The following is a 15,888-nucleotide window of genomic DNA, read 5'->3' as shown; positions in this document are numbered from 1 at the left end:
CAGATATGTCTGCATAATCCATTCTGATCAAGTGTACTGGGTCTGGCCAGGATGGAGGTAACTTTTTTCCTTGTCCATGCAGCTTTTGCTCCACCCATTAAACTGTCTTTATCTTGATCCATGAGACTTCTCACCTTCTGTCTACATTGTCTCAGTCCTGTGGGAAAGGGGAATGAGCAAACAGTTGTTGGCCAGAATCAAGCCACCATGCAAGTTTTAGATAAAAAATAGGAGTGGTTGCTGAAATTAAGCATCAACAATGGGTTAAACTGCAGGTACTCACCCCCGAACTTCAGTTAATTCAAAACCTGCTATTAAAATCCAGTTCTATATATTGGATCAAATAATGAGCTCTTTTCATCATACAGTAAAAGACTTCACAGGTCTGTGCATGCAAGTGGGTCTTGTAAAAAGGACAGGCTCAGACTCAAACTAATGAGGCAGAGCAATAATATTACAGCAGGAGACCAAAAAAAAATCAGAAGCAGAGCACGTGTGTATGTATCTTCCTAACTACTCGTATTTCAAGGAACTATATCACACTTAAACTACATATTTCACCTTGTTCCAGCTGCTTCACAGTTATTAAGGGAAAATTTCTCAAAGGATCGTTTTACTCAACTCCCATATTACCACTTAGGTCACAGCAGCTGTGTCAAAAAGCGACAGTGCTCTTGACATTCTCTAGTCATACACATTTCTCTCAGACTTTGCAAACTTCTTAACAAACAGGAATTTCTGCCTTTCAACATTTTTTCATTCAGTTTTTCAATACAAGGGTTATATAACAGTCAAATAACTAAGTACGTTTGAGTAATTTATCAGCACAAAGGAGAAAAAACAAGTAAATACTAAACCTTCTCAAAATAAATGCTTTCATTCAGTCTGAAACCAAAGCAAGAACAAGCACCACCCTGCAAATCTAGCCTTTGACCTGATGCCTTGAATTTAATACAACTTACCTATTGATCCTTTAGCTGCTATTGCAACTGCTTCCAAAAGAACCTGAATAATGCCAGCACGGACTCGTGGCGAGTCCCTTTTGCGGACGTCAAGGTGTCCAAGGATTTCTTGTATGACATGATGGGAATATTGTGCCTATTAAAAAATAGACAGAAAAGCTTCATCTGTGACTTTAATGAGAATGAACTCATACAGCACTCAGCTACAGTCATGACCATGTTCCTGTTCTGCAACATTTTCATTCAGAAATTTATCAAAATTTCCATCAATTCATGATTAAATATGGCTTCAAAAAACTACCATGATAGATGAAGCTACACAGGTCTGTTCAGCCCACTATACAAAAGTTTACAGTCTTAAAATATCGAGGAACATCTACAGCACAGACGAAGTGTGAAGTGGTCCTTCAGTGAGCTACCTGCAGTCCAAGGACTTCAGCACCACTGATATAAATGCTGAGAAAACTCAGCTTTCTTCTACAAACCTGGACTGTTATGACTTGATCTTCTGCATGTCTGTTTGACACAAAGAATCAGACTTGGATCATGTTTATCACAGACAATCATATAATCATAGAATGGTTTGGGGTGGAAGGGACCTTAAAGATCACCTAGTTCCAACTCCCCTGCCATGGGTAAGGAAGCTTCCACTAGACCAGTTTACTCAGAGACCCACCCAGCCTGGTCTTGAACACTTCCAGGGATGGGGCATCCACAACTTCTCTGGGAAATCTGTACAGTACCTCTCCACCCTCACAGTAAAGAATTTCTCCCTAATATCCAATTTCCACCTTTCCTCCTTCAGCTTAAGGCCACAATACAGGCTGCTCACTAGTGAAAATCTTGAGCACAACATAGTTCCATGTGAAGTTGGTTTCTTGAGCTGTAAAAGCAGCACAGCTGTATTGGCACACAGAAATGACCAATTTGAGAGATCTATTTGTCAAGCACAATGCCAGATCAGTACAGCTATCCTAGTCCTTGTTCTGGAGCTTGCTGAAGGACCTCTGCACTACCTGCCACTGGAGTTATTGACAGGGATCTTTTGGATTCTTTGACTTCATCTACTGTCTACCACTATCATGGTAAGGTGAGCATTTAAACCTCTCTCATGTGCTCAAAACATGTATGCAAAGGAAAAAAAAACGCTGCAGAAAACCCTACCTGTATAGAATACATGATGATTTTAAAGCAGGAAACAGCAAATTCATTAGGATCCCATAGTCTATGATGGTCTAAATGCCTGAAAGTAAAAATTAAGAGACCTGAAATAACGACATTCTGCACATATAACAAATGGTATCTTAGGGTTTTCTCAAAATTCACCTCAAAGGGATTATATAAAACTTCTAAAAAATGACTTATTAACTCAGTGAGAATTCTGGAACTTAAAAAAAGCATTTTTTTCAAGGTTTAGTATGTGATCACTATACATGCAGCTGAAACAGAAATGCCTGAGCTTCTAGTTCCAGAAATTTAAGGAACCTTGTCACTCCAAAGATATGCAGTTAAGAATATATACTGTTTCCACACAAAGTACAAGCATAAAAATGGCTGTGACATTAGATGCTCACTTATGTGAGAGATATGGTGAAGAGGATGTTGTAACACCGTGACAAACTTCTACTCTACAGAAGACAAATAATTTGTTTTTAATCACAAGCTACAAAATAATTAGAGCTGAATGCTCCATTCAGAACAGAGACTCTAAGAACTATTTTTCTTTTCATGGTGGTTTCATGAATAAAATATGTGGAAAACAAAAAAAAGCTACTCTTTATGCATATACACCCTTACATCTGAAGCATTTCAACAGTTTGTGCAAGAAATATCAAAACAGAATCCAAATGATAAATGCACGGTTTTCTTTTTAAATGGGAGAGGAACCACAAATGACAAACTCTGTCAGAATTTTAAGCAAATACAAGGAATTCTGCTTAAGCAATATGCTGAAAGCTATGAATAGGGCACACAAAGTTTTGCAAAAAGGAGATTTGAGTATCTGAAAAAGCATGACAAAAATATCTGCATTTTTCAATCTAGAAGACTGAAAGAAAAGGTAATTTTGGATGCATTTTAATTGCTGTGATTTAGGTTAAAAAAAAAAACAAATGAAACCCAACAAATTCAACAAACAACAACAAATGAACAGGCCAAACCAACCAAAAAACTTTCTAAGAGAAACTGAATTTAGGTTGTGTTTCTAAACAGGTAATCTCAGCTACAGAATCATTACTGCTCTGCCCTTTCTCAAAGAACTTAGGAAACACATAAAGATGCTTCAATTAGCAAGCTCAAAAGCCCAAGGTGAAAGGAGTCAGTGCTCTAAACACAGGAGGACTGACTGGATGCTTAAACTTCCTCTGCCTAGAATATGGAGGTCTCAATTCACTCACTGGGCAGCTGCTCCCAGCACAGTGACCCAGCTGCATACACAGGTCTCCTTCAAGCTTGATTAAATCAGCTGACACAAAGCCACCCTCTCCTGTGCCCTAAATTATCTTGCAGTCCATTGCAGAGCTTAAAAAAAAAAGTACTGCCATTTTGACACATTACATACCTTTAATAGAAATCCCTACAGGAAAGAACGTCAGGGATTTTAAAGGTACTTTGCCTGTCAAAATAACAACAGATTTGCATTACTAAATATCAAACCTGACTACCTGTTGGGGATAGCTGCCTTTCTTGTCCACACTGCAAATGCACAGGTATAATTAATTCTGCCTTGGGGTAGAAAAACAAACCAAATCGCCTCTTTAAATCCTTCAAGGCATAGAGGTTTATAATGTATTTATTCATGTCTTCTTCCTTCTTAATATAATTTCAGTACAGTCCATCATTTCTTGTACATGATAGCTTATTTTAGCTAACCTATTTTATTTTTGTCTCATCAAATAGAAAATCATACTCTCCACTATTTTCTCCTGATTGGAACTGATCCCTTAATCTTTCAGGGCAGCATGTGTTCTCTGTTACCCTTGACAATTCCTATTTATCTGCCCCAAAGATCCATTCAGGCAGATTATGGTCAACTACATCTTATATCATGTTAAAAAAAAAAATTCCTCTCAAACAAGACATACAGTTTTCTTTTTCCAGAAAGGCCAAGTATTAGCTACTTCAGGTAGATGAACTGATGGGATGACAGCAGGGGGAAGATGACAGCCTAGGTTAAAGATCTGTGTAACAGCTCAATGGGCAGCTTACTTTGTGTACTGGAATTTTCCTCCTAAGAACAGCAGTATTAGATTACTGTAGGTGACATATTTTACTGATTATAACAGAGTGTATTCAATGTAGTTTTGTTTTTGTAAAAGAAGGTAAAGGGTATTTTCAGCATGGTGCATTTACTTCATTAAAATCGAGTCACACCTTGACTCCTTTGTTTTTTTTCAAATTATATTTACTTCAATAAAGAATATCCAAGTAAGGTTACAAAACATTTTATTGCTGGATTAACAAATGCCAAGCTGTCTTCCATTGAGATCTGTTGCATATATGTGGCAAATATGTACAACTGGGTTTCTCAATTTAAAAGGAACAGCAGAACCAATCATGCAAATTACTTTATGGAGAGAGAGAGAGCCACTAATCATCCCTGAACTCCCTCTCATTGTCACACATGCAAGCAATCCTTCCAGTACAAGATGATAAACTGATACTGAGGATTAGAAAGCATAACTGAGGCATACATGTATGGGAATATACAAAATAATCTGCTCACGCGTCATGCACCAGTCTGTTAGTATTTGAAAGCCTTGCAGAGATGATGTGATAACTGACAAGAGAGGAAATACAGTTGTTACACTTGGGAAGTTTTTTATATTCATTAGGTTCCTGGATCTCTCTGAATCTGCCTAATCTATTCACCACTGCAAATTCATGCTAAGTAAGTCTCAATAGCTTCTGACTGTTGACACAACATAGAACATTTTTTCAGGTAATGTTATTATAATTATTTTTTTTACTTTCATTAAGCAATTTCCCAGATTGATCTGTCAGATTTCATTAAAAATTATTATTTGAGAGTATTTAGCTACATGAAGACATTTATAACCACGGAGATTTTCTACCAAAGGCAAGGAAAATTAAGGTCAATCCACACCTGTATCAGGAGACTGACTTCAGATTTCTACTATCTTCATTATATTTAAATCCCTCAATCACTGAATACACCCAGTTTCATGATGACAGAAGCACTATTATCTCAGCTTTGCAAGGAAGTGATACCATGTTGCCTGATATACCAGTGCCACATGAAGCAAATCTTTCAGTGGGGAACTGAATCTGTACCTTCAGTGTTAATATAAGAGGCCTTATCTATTGCTCCAGAGTTTTCTTAAAAGCTGTAAAATTGTTGAAAATTGTTAGGAGAAATTGTTTCCTAATCATAAGCTAAGGCAGGTTTTTCAATCCGATAAAGTACAATGGACTCACTATCTCGAACTTTCATTCTACCTGTTGTGCTCACTCACAAAGTGAAGCTGATTAGATACAGCACTCCCTTTTTGTTTAGGAAAAACAGATTGAAATTGCATTTTCTGCATCTCTTGTTCTTCAAAAATACTAAACCTTTACAGCAGTCATTTCTAAAAAGACACATTTGGCAACTCTTCCTCAAAATGAACACAAAAATGGTGACCACAAAGACTGTCTATTTATAAAAGAGATGATATATTCTGAGCACCTGGTCATTATCTACTGATTTCAGTGAAGCATGTGGCATGCTGAGGTGACCACGCTTTGAATACATCAGGCTTTAGACTTTCGACAGGAAAAACAGGTATGACACCTCAAATCCCAAACCAAGCACTAACTCTTGTCTAGGGAATCAGGAATTATTTGTAGGAAACTTCCCTGATACTAAAATGATACAAAAGACTGCAGTTACTGCACATGATGATAAAGTTTTGCGATAAACCCATCAAAAGAGTTTAAAAGTGGTAAGAAAGCAGCTGCAATGTAGTTCCAAATAGTCCATTCAGACTTTTTGGCACCTAACTGTTCACTCAGGTGGCAGGTATTTGAGGAATGCAAATTTTAAATCTAGGGAAGAATGAATATTTCTTAATTAATGGCCCATCTTCGCGAACGAAGATTTGGGGAAAGGTCTTTTACCTTTCCAGCCTGCGCAATGGATTTTTTAGGTGAGACACAGCCTGCGCTGAACTGAGCCCACCCTTTAATCCTAAGGTTCATCTGCCGGGGCCAAGCAAGCTTGGACAATGGCAGTGAGGTCCTCAGGACGTAGGTTTGTTTAGAGTGTCCTTCTCATAGATGGATGGCCTCACAGGGCTAACGGGTTCCATCTGCCCGGGAGGGACTGGGAATTGAACCTGGGTTGCAGCGGTGAGAGTCCTGCATGCTAACCACTAGGCCACCAGGGGTCCCTATTTCTTAATTAAACACCCAACTTTGCAACATTTAAAATCCTATCAGGTTGGTATAACAGGCACATATGGAAAATAAGAGAATAGCATAGTTCTTTGTATTTAATGCTTTTTGGGGAAAAACAAAAGGCTACAAAATTTTTTTTTTTGTGCCCTCAATACCAACCCTACCTTCCTTTGCAATTTCTGTTCTTAACAGCAGTAACTTGAAAATGGCTTTTGGTAGCTTGAAAGTCCTTCAGTGCACGAATAAAATACTTAATACTTGTGGGAAGAACTAGGCCATCTAAGAGAACGTACTCCTGTAACAGAAGCATATCTTGAAAAATCTACAAGAAGCAAGCAGCTCTTCTCATTCCCAAGAAAAGCCAGGGTTTGAAAGTCCAGAGCTTCCTGCAAAGATTTCTGCTGAGAACACGTGAACTTTCATAGAAACACAGAATGGTTTAGGTTGGAAGTGACTGTAAAGATCACTTAGTTCCCAACCCCTCTGCCATGGAATGGGACACCTTACAGTAGACCAGGTTGCTCAAAGCACCATCCAACCTGGCCTTCCAACACTTCCAGGGATGGAGCATCCACAACTTCTCTGGGAAACCTGTGCCAGTGCTTCATCTCCCTCATAGTGAAAAATTTCTTCCTAATATCTAATCTAGATCTACCCTCTTTCAAGTCAAAGCCATGCCCCTATGTCCTACTGCTACACACACTTGTCATAAGTCCCTCTCCAGCTCTTTTGTAGCCCCCCTTAGGCATGGAACGGACTCTAAGGTCTTCCCAGAGCCTTCTCTTCTCCAGGTTGAACAACCTCAATTCTCTTAGACTCTCTTCATAGGAGAGGTGCTCCAGCCCCCTGATTATCTTTGAGGCCTCCTCTGGACTCGCTCCAACAGGTCTGTGTCTTTCTTACACCGGGGGCCCCAGAGCCAGACACAGTACTCCAGGTGGGGTCTCACGAGAGCAGAGCAGATGGGAAGAATCCCCTCCCTCTTTGATGCAGCCCAGGACACGTTTGGCTTTCCGGGCTGTCACAGCACATTGTCAGGTATTGCTGGGCTGTTCATCAGCAAACACCCCCAAGTCCTTCTCCCCAGGTCTGCTCTCAATCCCTTTATCCCCAAGCCTGTACTGGTTCTGGGGATTGGCCTGACTCAAGTGTAGGACCTCATGCTGAACCTCATGAGGTTCGCAGAGGTCCCACCTCTCAGGCCTGTCCCCAGCCCTTGGGATGCCATCCCTTCCCTCTTAAGTTTGACTGCATGACACAGCTTGGTGTTACTGGACAATTTTATGAGGGTGCACTGAATCCCACTGTCCATATCACTGACAAAGATGTTAAACAGTGCTGTCCCATTACCAACCCCCAGGGAGCACCCCCTGTCACTGATCTCCACTTGGACACGGAGCCTGGAAAACCTCCCTGTACGCCATGACCCCCTGCTCTGCTGAGCAATGTGCCTCACCAGAGCTGGGAGATAAATGTCTGCTTTGTAACAGACTTTTAACAGAGGTGAAAGAAGCAGATTTAACTCATCTTAATGCTTGTAGCTTTTTTCACAACATGTTTTTAAAGAATCAATAGGGCAAATGCAGAGAACTGAAAAACACTGGACTTGACTTGGCAGTATAAATTGTAACTTCTGTTGTGCTATTTGTATTTTACTTGGTTTGTCTCTCCACTGATTGCAACACTCATCTATGGGAAATTAATATCTTGAATAAACAGATTCATGTTGAGAAAAAAAGGCCATCTGAGGCAACAATCCATCCAAACCATTGTATTCACTTCTGAAATCAGTTTTCTCTGTAACTACCTTCGAGTTAATATACAGGCAACAAAGAATGAGATGAAAAGAGGAGCAATTTTTTGAAGAAACATGAATGAAATCCTTTGAGTTGAAAAGGAGGAAGGAATTTAGTGCAACAGAATTAAGAGGATGGAATAAAGAAAATCTCTTAAGACATTCCATGAATTTTGAACTTACGCAAAAACTGGTCTGACAGCATTATTCATATTTCCATAGGTTGCTCGTCCTAGTAGTTCTCTGAAACAATTCTCGGCCAGCAGAGCAGGATTTTCCTCTTTCTCTCCTCCTGTAGGAGAGGATGGAGGGCCTATTCTGCTGAAATAAGACAAAATACATTGCTTATCCTACTGATTAATATTCAGCTTCCTTACTGTACCCACCCTTGGTACTAAACCACTCATGAGTCACACTCTTGATCTAGGTGGAAACTGTATTTCAAATATGCATCAAACCAGAATTCTGAATAAAATATTTTATTCTCTTATAGCTGGACTATAAACCCACTCAGTACTAACCACTGTATTACTATACATTTATATGGCAAAACCAAAGGCTGCTAAAACTGAGTTAAATTGTTAAATTGTTACCCTGTCCATTTTAACAAACCACTACCTGTTGCCAATGATGAACAAAGGCTGTGAAACCATGAAAAATATTAGGCAGATTCTTAGTCATTTTGTTCAGATTCATGATCTCATTCACCTGCCCACTACTGAATCCATACTGTGTGGGTGAGTGTTAAATGAAACTCCAGTACTTATGCACAAACAGATGGCTTGTGAGTTGAAAAAAAAAGTCTGATCGAACTAATTAGAACATTATCACCCACACAGTTACCTCTAGATAGATAGTGTAGAAGTTGGTCACCTTCTAACTAGTGTCTCCCATCATTACAATGGACAGGGCACAGCTGAGCCCCTCAGCCAAACTGGGGTGAAAACAGTTCAGAAAGAAAGCAAACAGTTCCCCCTCAGGCATCTCCATTACTTATCAAGAAACACTGTACCTACAGGTGGTTTAAATGCATTATAGAAACTTAAGTGAGGATTCATTCACCTACATTAACATTATGCACCTATGCATTAGTAGATTTATTTTAAATTGCAGAAATCAGTACACTAAATCTTTAAACATTACTTCAGCTCTGCAGTGCAAATTTGTGAGATAAATATGTTTAAAAATGTTCACCAAGAGCACCACTTTTAGTTAAGGTTCACTCTTCAGCATCATAAAACCTTAGCTTCAGAGCATTATAAAAAGTTGCAAACTGAAATACCAATAGTCAAATGAACATGTTGACATCATAGCTGTAATATATCTTCCGATAGCAAAAGATTTTCTACTGTTTCAATACTACTGAAATCTAAAAGCAGCAATATAAAAATCCGGTTGCCTCTGGTAACATCAGTGTTTCAGAATTACCACAACATTGTCAGCTTGTCAGATTTTAATAACAGAAGAGCCTCAGGCACCCTGTTATGTAAGTAAGGAGAAATACTTTTACAAATGCACCATGATTAGAATTTTAAAAAGCATGACAATTTGTATATAATCCACCACGAGTACCACTAAACTACAGCTTTATTCAACTGCTGTGCCACTTAATCTCCCTTTTTTTCCCCCCTGTATTGCCTAGAATCAGATCTAGGCAGATGGGCATCCTTCTCAGCACAGAGAAGGTACAAATGACAATGTAGGTACTGTCATTCCCATTGCTGTTTTGACTGATTCCCTAAAACACAGCAGCATTGCAAAGGTAGGCGGGTGGGGAGGAAAAAGCAAGCAGACTGCAGAACACACAGAGCGAGGCTGTCTGGCACAATGCCAGTTAAAATGCAGTAAAAGTAAGTTATATTTTAAGTGCTTGTATACACAAACCTACAGAAGCTGACTTCTCAGCCCTGCCTGGAGTCTTATTTTAGAACAGGTTAAAGGATGAAATTGCAATCCAGTATTCCTAGCATAAAACGTTACTCTCTGACTGCATAGGAACATTCAAAACTATCTTGTGTTGCCTGTAGCAATCACATTTTATTTTGAACAGCACCTACATAAAAGTGTTTCTCACTAAGTGTTCCTTGGCATTATCGATGAAAGACAATTAGAGAAAAGCTTCATGCAGCCTCGTGAGTTTCTATCCCAAATGAGCAATTCATACTCATTTTGTTTCACTCACTTGGCTTTTACAGAAATATCAGAAAACATCTGACAAATCCAACTTCAACACTTAAAAAAAATCCTAGTATTCCTATGCATCTTGACTTTTTGTATTAACACAGGTCCAGAGGGCTGAAAATGCACTGAAATGGGAAAGAGCTACTCCCTTTAGCTGCTCTACTGGTGTTATTGTGGGTAATCTCTACCAGAAGAAGTGGCAAGAAGGAAATGGAAGGAGGATGTGTTGAAGTTCAGCAGTTTGAACAGTAAACACCTTATCAAAGGCTTGAACTGGCTTAGAGCAACTCAGCATCTCAAGCATTAGACTTCTTTAATACCACAAAACCAGGATTGGCCAAAAAAAAATGACAGGATGTGAAGTAAGACTTAACCACTACTCATGAGCAGAGCAGCTGCAGGACTGTTTGACTATGATTTACTAACCCCAAGAAAAAAATACATTCTAACCTACCACTAAACCAGAATTTGTATAAACATTCTAGGTATATTAGAAGGATTCAAACTCAAGTTTACAAGTGCTAGAGTGTCCTTCTGCCTGAAACAAGGCTTGCATGTTTAGCCAGTGAATTACCAATTTCATACATCCCTTCCTCATTTTAGAGATGCACATAAATAGACATACAAGTCACGTCATGTCTGATAGACACATAACTAGACTGTGCATTCAGACATATGAACAAACAATGGCATCCAAGAATACAATTACCTTTTTAAAATGTTGTTTAAATAGTAAATTCTTAACTCCAAAAAGTGTCTCTTCTGACATGTAGTGAGAAGAATCTTCAATTAAGCTATTACAGTTCCACAAATTAAAATTACACTGACCTTTAAAGTAAGCTTTACCTTACATGTACTTCAGCTTTAACCAAAAATCATTCTTTTCCATGGACTTAAGTTGGGGGTATTTTCTGGAATTTCTGCTCTTTCTCAAATAATGCTTTGATTCCATCTGCTAGAACAATATGCCTCCTACTCCTACTCTTCAAGATGTCTCTGTTTGTGCTCCACAAATATGAAGTCACATAAAATGAGAAATTCCATGTACCACCACTTAGGGCCAGCAGATCAACAATTTACAAATACTGTTTTCAGCTTTTCTGTCATATGCACATCATACAAGGCCCTTACTCACCACTTAGAAAACCATTAGTCTTTTTTTTTTCTGTTGTATGTGCATTATAGAACAAGATTCAGAGACAGTTCAGATATTTAAGTAACAGTTTCTTTTTGACAGATTTGTTTTTCTACCACCACTATTGCATTGCTCAACAGACGATAAAAATCAGTCCTGCAGGACATATAAACTGATCTGCTTTAAGTGGTTAATCCAAATCCTACTTCAGTCAGCTTTCCTATCAGTAGTTAATTTATTTTGCTATATAAAGGGAAGTGGACACCTGAGGGCTCTGTAAAGCCAGGAGCCCTCTAAGAGCAAGCAAAGGCAAACCAGACTCTCCTTGTTCAAACAGCAGCTTCAGAAACCTTAGTTTCTTACTCAGATCACTCTTCAGACATAAAATTCAAGTAGGCATCTCAGTACATATTGTGTGGGCCCTCAGTTATATACACAGATAAAGCATGGACAGACAGACAACTATTGATTTTAGTCATTTGGTCTGAAAATTTGCTTTAGAGAAGAGACAGGTACTGGGACTTAAAAATAAGAGAAGAAAAATAAGGCTGAGGAATGGAAAAATAAATGCCACCAAACTCAAATCAAAAAAATGAAACCTGACAGAAAGCTCAGTGAAAGCATGGAAAGCCTGTTGTTATAGAAAGGCTGCTGAGCCTCTTGCCAAGCAAGTTTTGAAGCAGCTAAGGTTGGACATGGAATGAATATTTAAGCTTGCCTGCACAGCTGAAGTTGGTTTTATGGAAATTTCCCCGTGCTACCAATACACAGTTTTTACACCTACAGAGTATTTAACCACAAATACAGACTTTTCAATTGTAAAGTGACTGGCATCTCCTCAACTTTAATAATCACAGACACCTTTTTAAAGATCTTTTTGCGTACCTGGCAGGTACTATGCCTAGGAGTCATTGAAAGCAAAAAAAAGAGTTTATATAAATAAACTTTAAATCCTTACTTTAAATACTGCTGCAGCCAGGACAGACAGTTGTTGCTAATGGTTAATGGGAATTAAAGCTTCAATTTTTAACAAATGTAAGTAGCAAAGTCATTTGAGTCACCTAAAAGCCTGCACATAGTTATCTCTGCATCTAATATTATAAAACACTATTTTACAACAGGTTTATCAAGTCAAAACATGGATATACAATTTCTGGAGCAACTTCTAGGCCAATAGAAGCTAGAACAAGTGAAAAAAAAAAGAGGCAGACATTACTTTTGAGACAAGAAGCATTGAGCTGTTATGCAGAGCTGTGCTATAAGTTTCAACGAGTCTCAGCTAGTAAAGGTTAGTTGTTGTTTCCACTAAAAATAAAAGAAAAAGATATCCATCCCAAAAACTAAGCCTAGATACTGCTTAAAAAAACATGCTAGTGATAAGGAATAAAATTACCTGTCGATATCTTCTATTTTCTGCATGTTGAACAGCAATGATGGTACGATCTTGTCCATGTGCTGAGGTTCCCATATAGTTGCTCGAAGTTCATCGTTAACTGTTTTTCGAACCACTCCCTGAATGCCCCTGATTCCAGCAATTCGGATCCTAAGGAAGGACAAAATGGAATTACAGAGAACAAGAAACACAGCACCTCCTAGTATGGCTCTTTACCTACTGGGCAGCAGTAATTACATAGTGTGGAATTCCAGCAGGTTCTCACAAGCAGCAATCAGGAAAATTGGCCAATTCATTAAGGTTGCCCATGTTTTCTCCAAACCCTTTTAAAGCCCATAAGGAACCTGACAAAACAAACAACTAAACAGAAGATGACCTGTCAGGATGGAGCTGACACTGGTCAGTGAAGACTCAAACTGTGTATACCACCTCTGACAAAAGTCATGTGGGAAAAACCCATGAACTCTTCCCCAATTTACTCCCTGTCAGTCGAAATTTTGCACAATTTCAACCTATTCCAGTGGTGAAGAAAAACGCTGTGAAGTGACCACAGCACCACTGCAGTAACACCTGGCACAGCCATGGGATCAAGTCCTTAAAATTTGAAATTAAGGCTGCAGATTAATCAGAAAAGATCTCTCCAGATTTCTTAAGGGTTCAGAAGATGGAGAGTAAAAAATGATTCTGTCAACTTAAGTCTGATGCATGAAAGGAACCACCACTTTTACCCTAAAACTGTTTGAATGAAACCAACTGAGAACTAATCAACAATAATGAAATAATAAAAAGAAAAAAATAATTTCAATGAAGGCCTTGGTCTAACTTTCATCTGTTTTCATTATTTTGGTAAACAAAAATAGCTTGCAGGAAAATCTGTGCAATGAAATCAGTAGCAAAATACTCTTTTTTGAAGTGGTAATAACGTATTAGCCATTATAATAAATGGTAGGAAGAAAATTTTACTTCTTGAGGGTGGTACAGCTGCCAGGTAAAATAAGCAAAGCTTCATTAAAATTTGAAATTATTTCTATGAAAATCTATACCTTATTTTTTAAATCTTGATTTCAGTATGGACAACACATAACTAGCCCTTGCTCAGTCAAATTTGCTGAATTAAAACATTTGTAAGATGAAACACAGAGGTAACCAAACTGTATAATTAATATTTTTGTTTCGATTTCAATTTGTAAATACTTAAATCTGTAGCCTCCTATATTTTAGCTATTTCTGAACAAAACCATGCACATTGAATATGGATCTGATGCCATTCTAGACCTTTTGAGATAGTTTTAATAGGATTATATGCAAATCAGGTAAGAAAAGGGATGCATAAACAGATAGAAAACCACTTGATATTGCTGTACTACAACTACAGTGCAGTATCTAATGTGGAGTTTTCAATATTAATGACCTAAGATCAACATTTAAGACCCAGAGCCTTCAGAAATCTATCACTGAAACTTTTTTTTAATTATTAGATCTTAAGGCAATCAAGATTTGCTGATACTGTGGCTTTAGATACACTAAATACTAGCACTGACCTCCCCTGAAAAAAGGGAAATCTCACTTACCGGGGAGATTCCAGTTCAGGCTCAGAAGCCCACATTACCTGACAACAACCACATGTGTAGGTGAGGTTCAAGCTCCCACTCAAGCCACTCAGTTCAGGGGAACCTCAAGTTATGCAGATGTACAGCAACTGCAGATGTCTGCTTTAGGATCAGCTGAATTACCCCCTGTCCCCCATCAATGGTATCGACTGGTTGTGATACCTGCATTTAGAAATGTCCTCTGCAGTCACAGCTGATTGTTGAATTACCTCAGTACCAACAAACCTGCCACGCCAACTCCAAGAATGATTGCTGCTCACAAAGATCTCTGTTGAAAGAGATACATTTAAACTGTCTAGGATGATGTGGAAAAAGCCATATTGCTATACATTTGGTCACCCTCAGTTAAAAAAAAATTCAAATGTGGAAGAAAGGCCACACTTTTGTGTACTGGAGTGGCACCAGCACTAATTTCATGTTCTTACTATTGCACAAAAGGATGAAAAGTGTGTGTTGAAGTAGTGAGGAAAGTGCAGCATCAAATTTCATTGCACAGGAAAGGTTTCATTCCTCTAAACAAGGCTCAGACAGGGAGTAAAGGCAAGATTACATTTAATTTAAGGTCATGTACAATATTATGTCACTAGGATGAAATTCCTTCCTGTCCAAGGGTACATCAACATGGCAAACTGAAGCACAGATAACAGTGCAGGCTGCCAATCTGGAGAGCAAAAGGTTAGCACAGTTGTCTTACTCCTAGAGCAATCACAGTTTTGAGGCATTTTACTCTGAGATATCCTTGTGACAGGTAGATCATACTTCATACATGAATCAGGGATGTCCTAGTCATTTAACTTATGCCATTTTCCAGTTCATTACTAATATTAGCTCTCATTTGCAAGGGGTAATGGAGGTGAAAGTAACGCTGAAAATCCTGAGCTGAGCTTCATATCTGAACCTCTTATGAAATGTTTTATGGTCAGTAAGTAGTCGAACATTTCTGGTTTAGTTTCACTAAACTTAAAAATGCAAAATATCCAAAAGCTCACTGAAACCTTTATGAATACTATTTGCAACTATCCGCTTTAGGTAAATACACTGTACCTGACTGAAGTTTAAGTTATGAGGTAGTTGCATGACACACCAGCTTCATGGTGACACCTCTTTAAGAAGTTTCCATCCCCTTTGCCCTTTGGTCCCTGAGTACAAGTCCTTAAAAAATGGATGGTGTAAACCCATTCACTGGGATAATCTTCCTAAAGGGAAAGTTGATGGAGGCAGGGGTAATGGTAAAGCAGACAGATTTAATCCTGACCCTTTTAGAGTTTACAGTAGTAGGGCAACAAATAAAATGGCAGCAAATCACTAAATATAAGGAGGAATTATTTTTGGGGTTTATGTTTGGGGTTTCTTCCTCCTAATCAATGTACACAGTATTGATTCATTTTGAAAATACAGTTCACAGATTTCTGAAG

The 15,888-nt window shown here is 38.5% G+C and overlaps 1 protein-coding gene across 8 annotated transcripts in view; it reads right to left on the bottom strand.

The window, feature by feature from the left end:
- Window positions 1–15,888, bottom strand: part of EFR3A (EFR3 homolog A) — a 78,667-nt gene that overhangs the window by 26,181 nt on the left and 36,598 nt on the right. For 7 of the 8 annotated variants that reach the window (XM_027684426.1, XM_027684427.1, XM_027684428.1 and 4 more), the window contains 4 exons: window positions 12,864–13,013; window positions 8,338–8,475; window positions 2,127–2,205; window positions 963–1,098 (listed from right to left, as the gene is read on the bottom strand). In XM_027684426.1, coding sequence (XP_027540227.1) covers window positions 963–1,098; window positions 2,127–2,205; window positions 8,338–8,475; window positions 12,864–13,013 — 503 coding nt within the window. The remainder of the gene's footprint in view (window positions 1–962; window positions 1,099–2,126; window positions 2,206–8,337; window positions 8,476–12,863; window positions 13,014–15,888) is intronic. The other variant, XM_027684423.1, reaches the window with a different exon arrangement.

The sequence above is a fragment of the Neopelma chrysocephalum genome, unplaced genomic scaffold, assembly GCF_003984885.1.
Source record: "Neopelma chrysocephalum unplaced genomic scaffold, ASM398488v2 Primary Assembly neopelma1_66, whole genome shotgun sequence".
NCBI lineage: Eukaryota > Metazoa > Chordata > Aves > Passeriformes > Pipridae > Neopelma > Neopelma chrysocephalum.
This window is presented reverse-complemented; position numbering and strand designations above follow the sequence as displayed.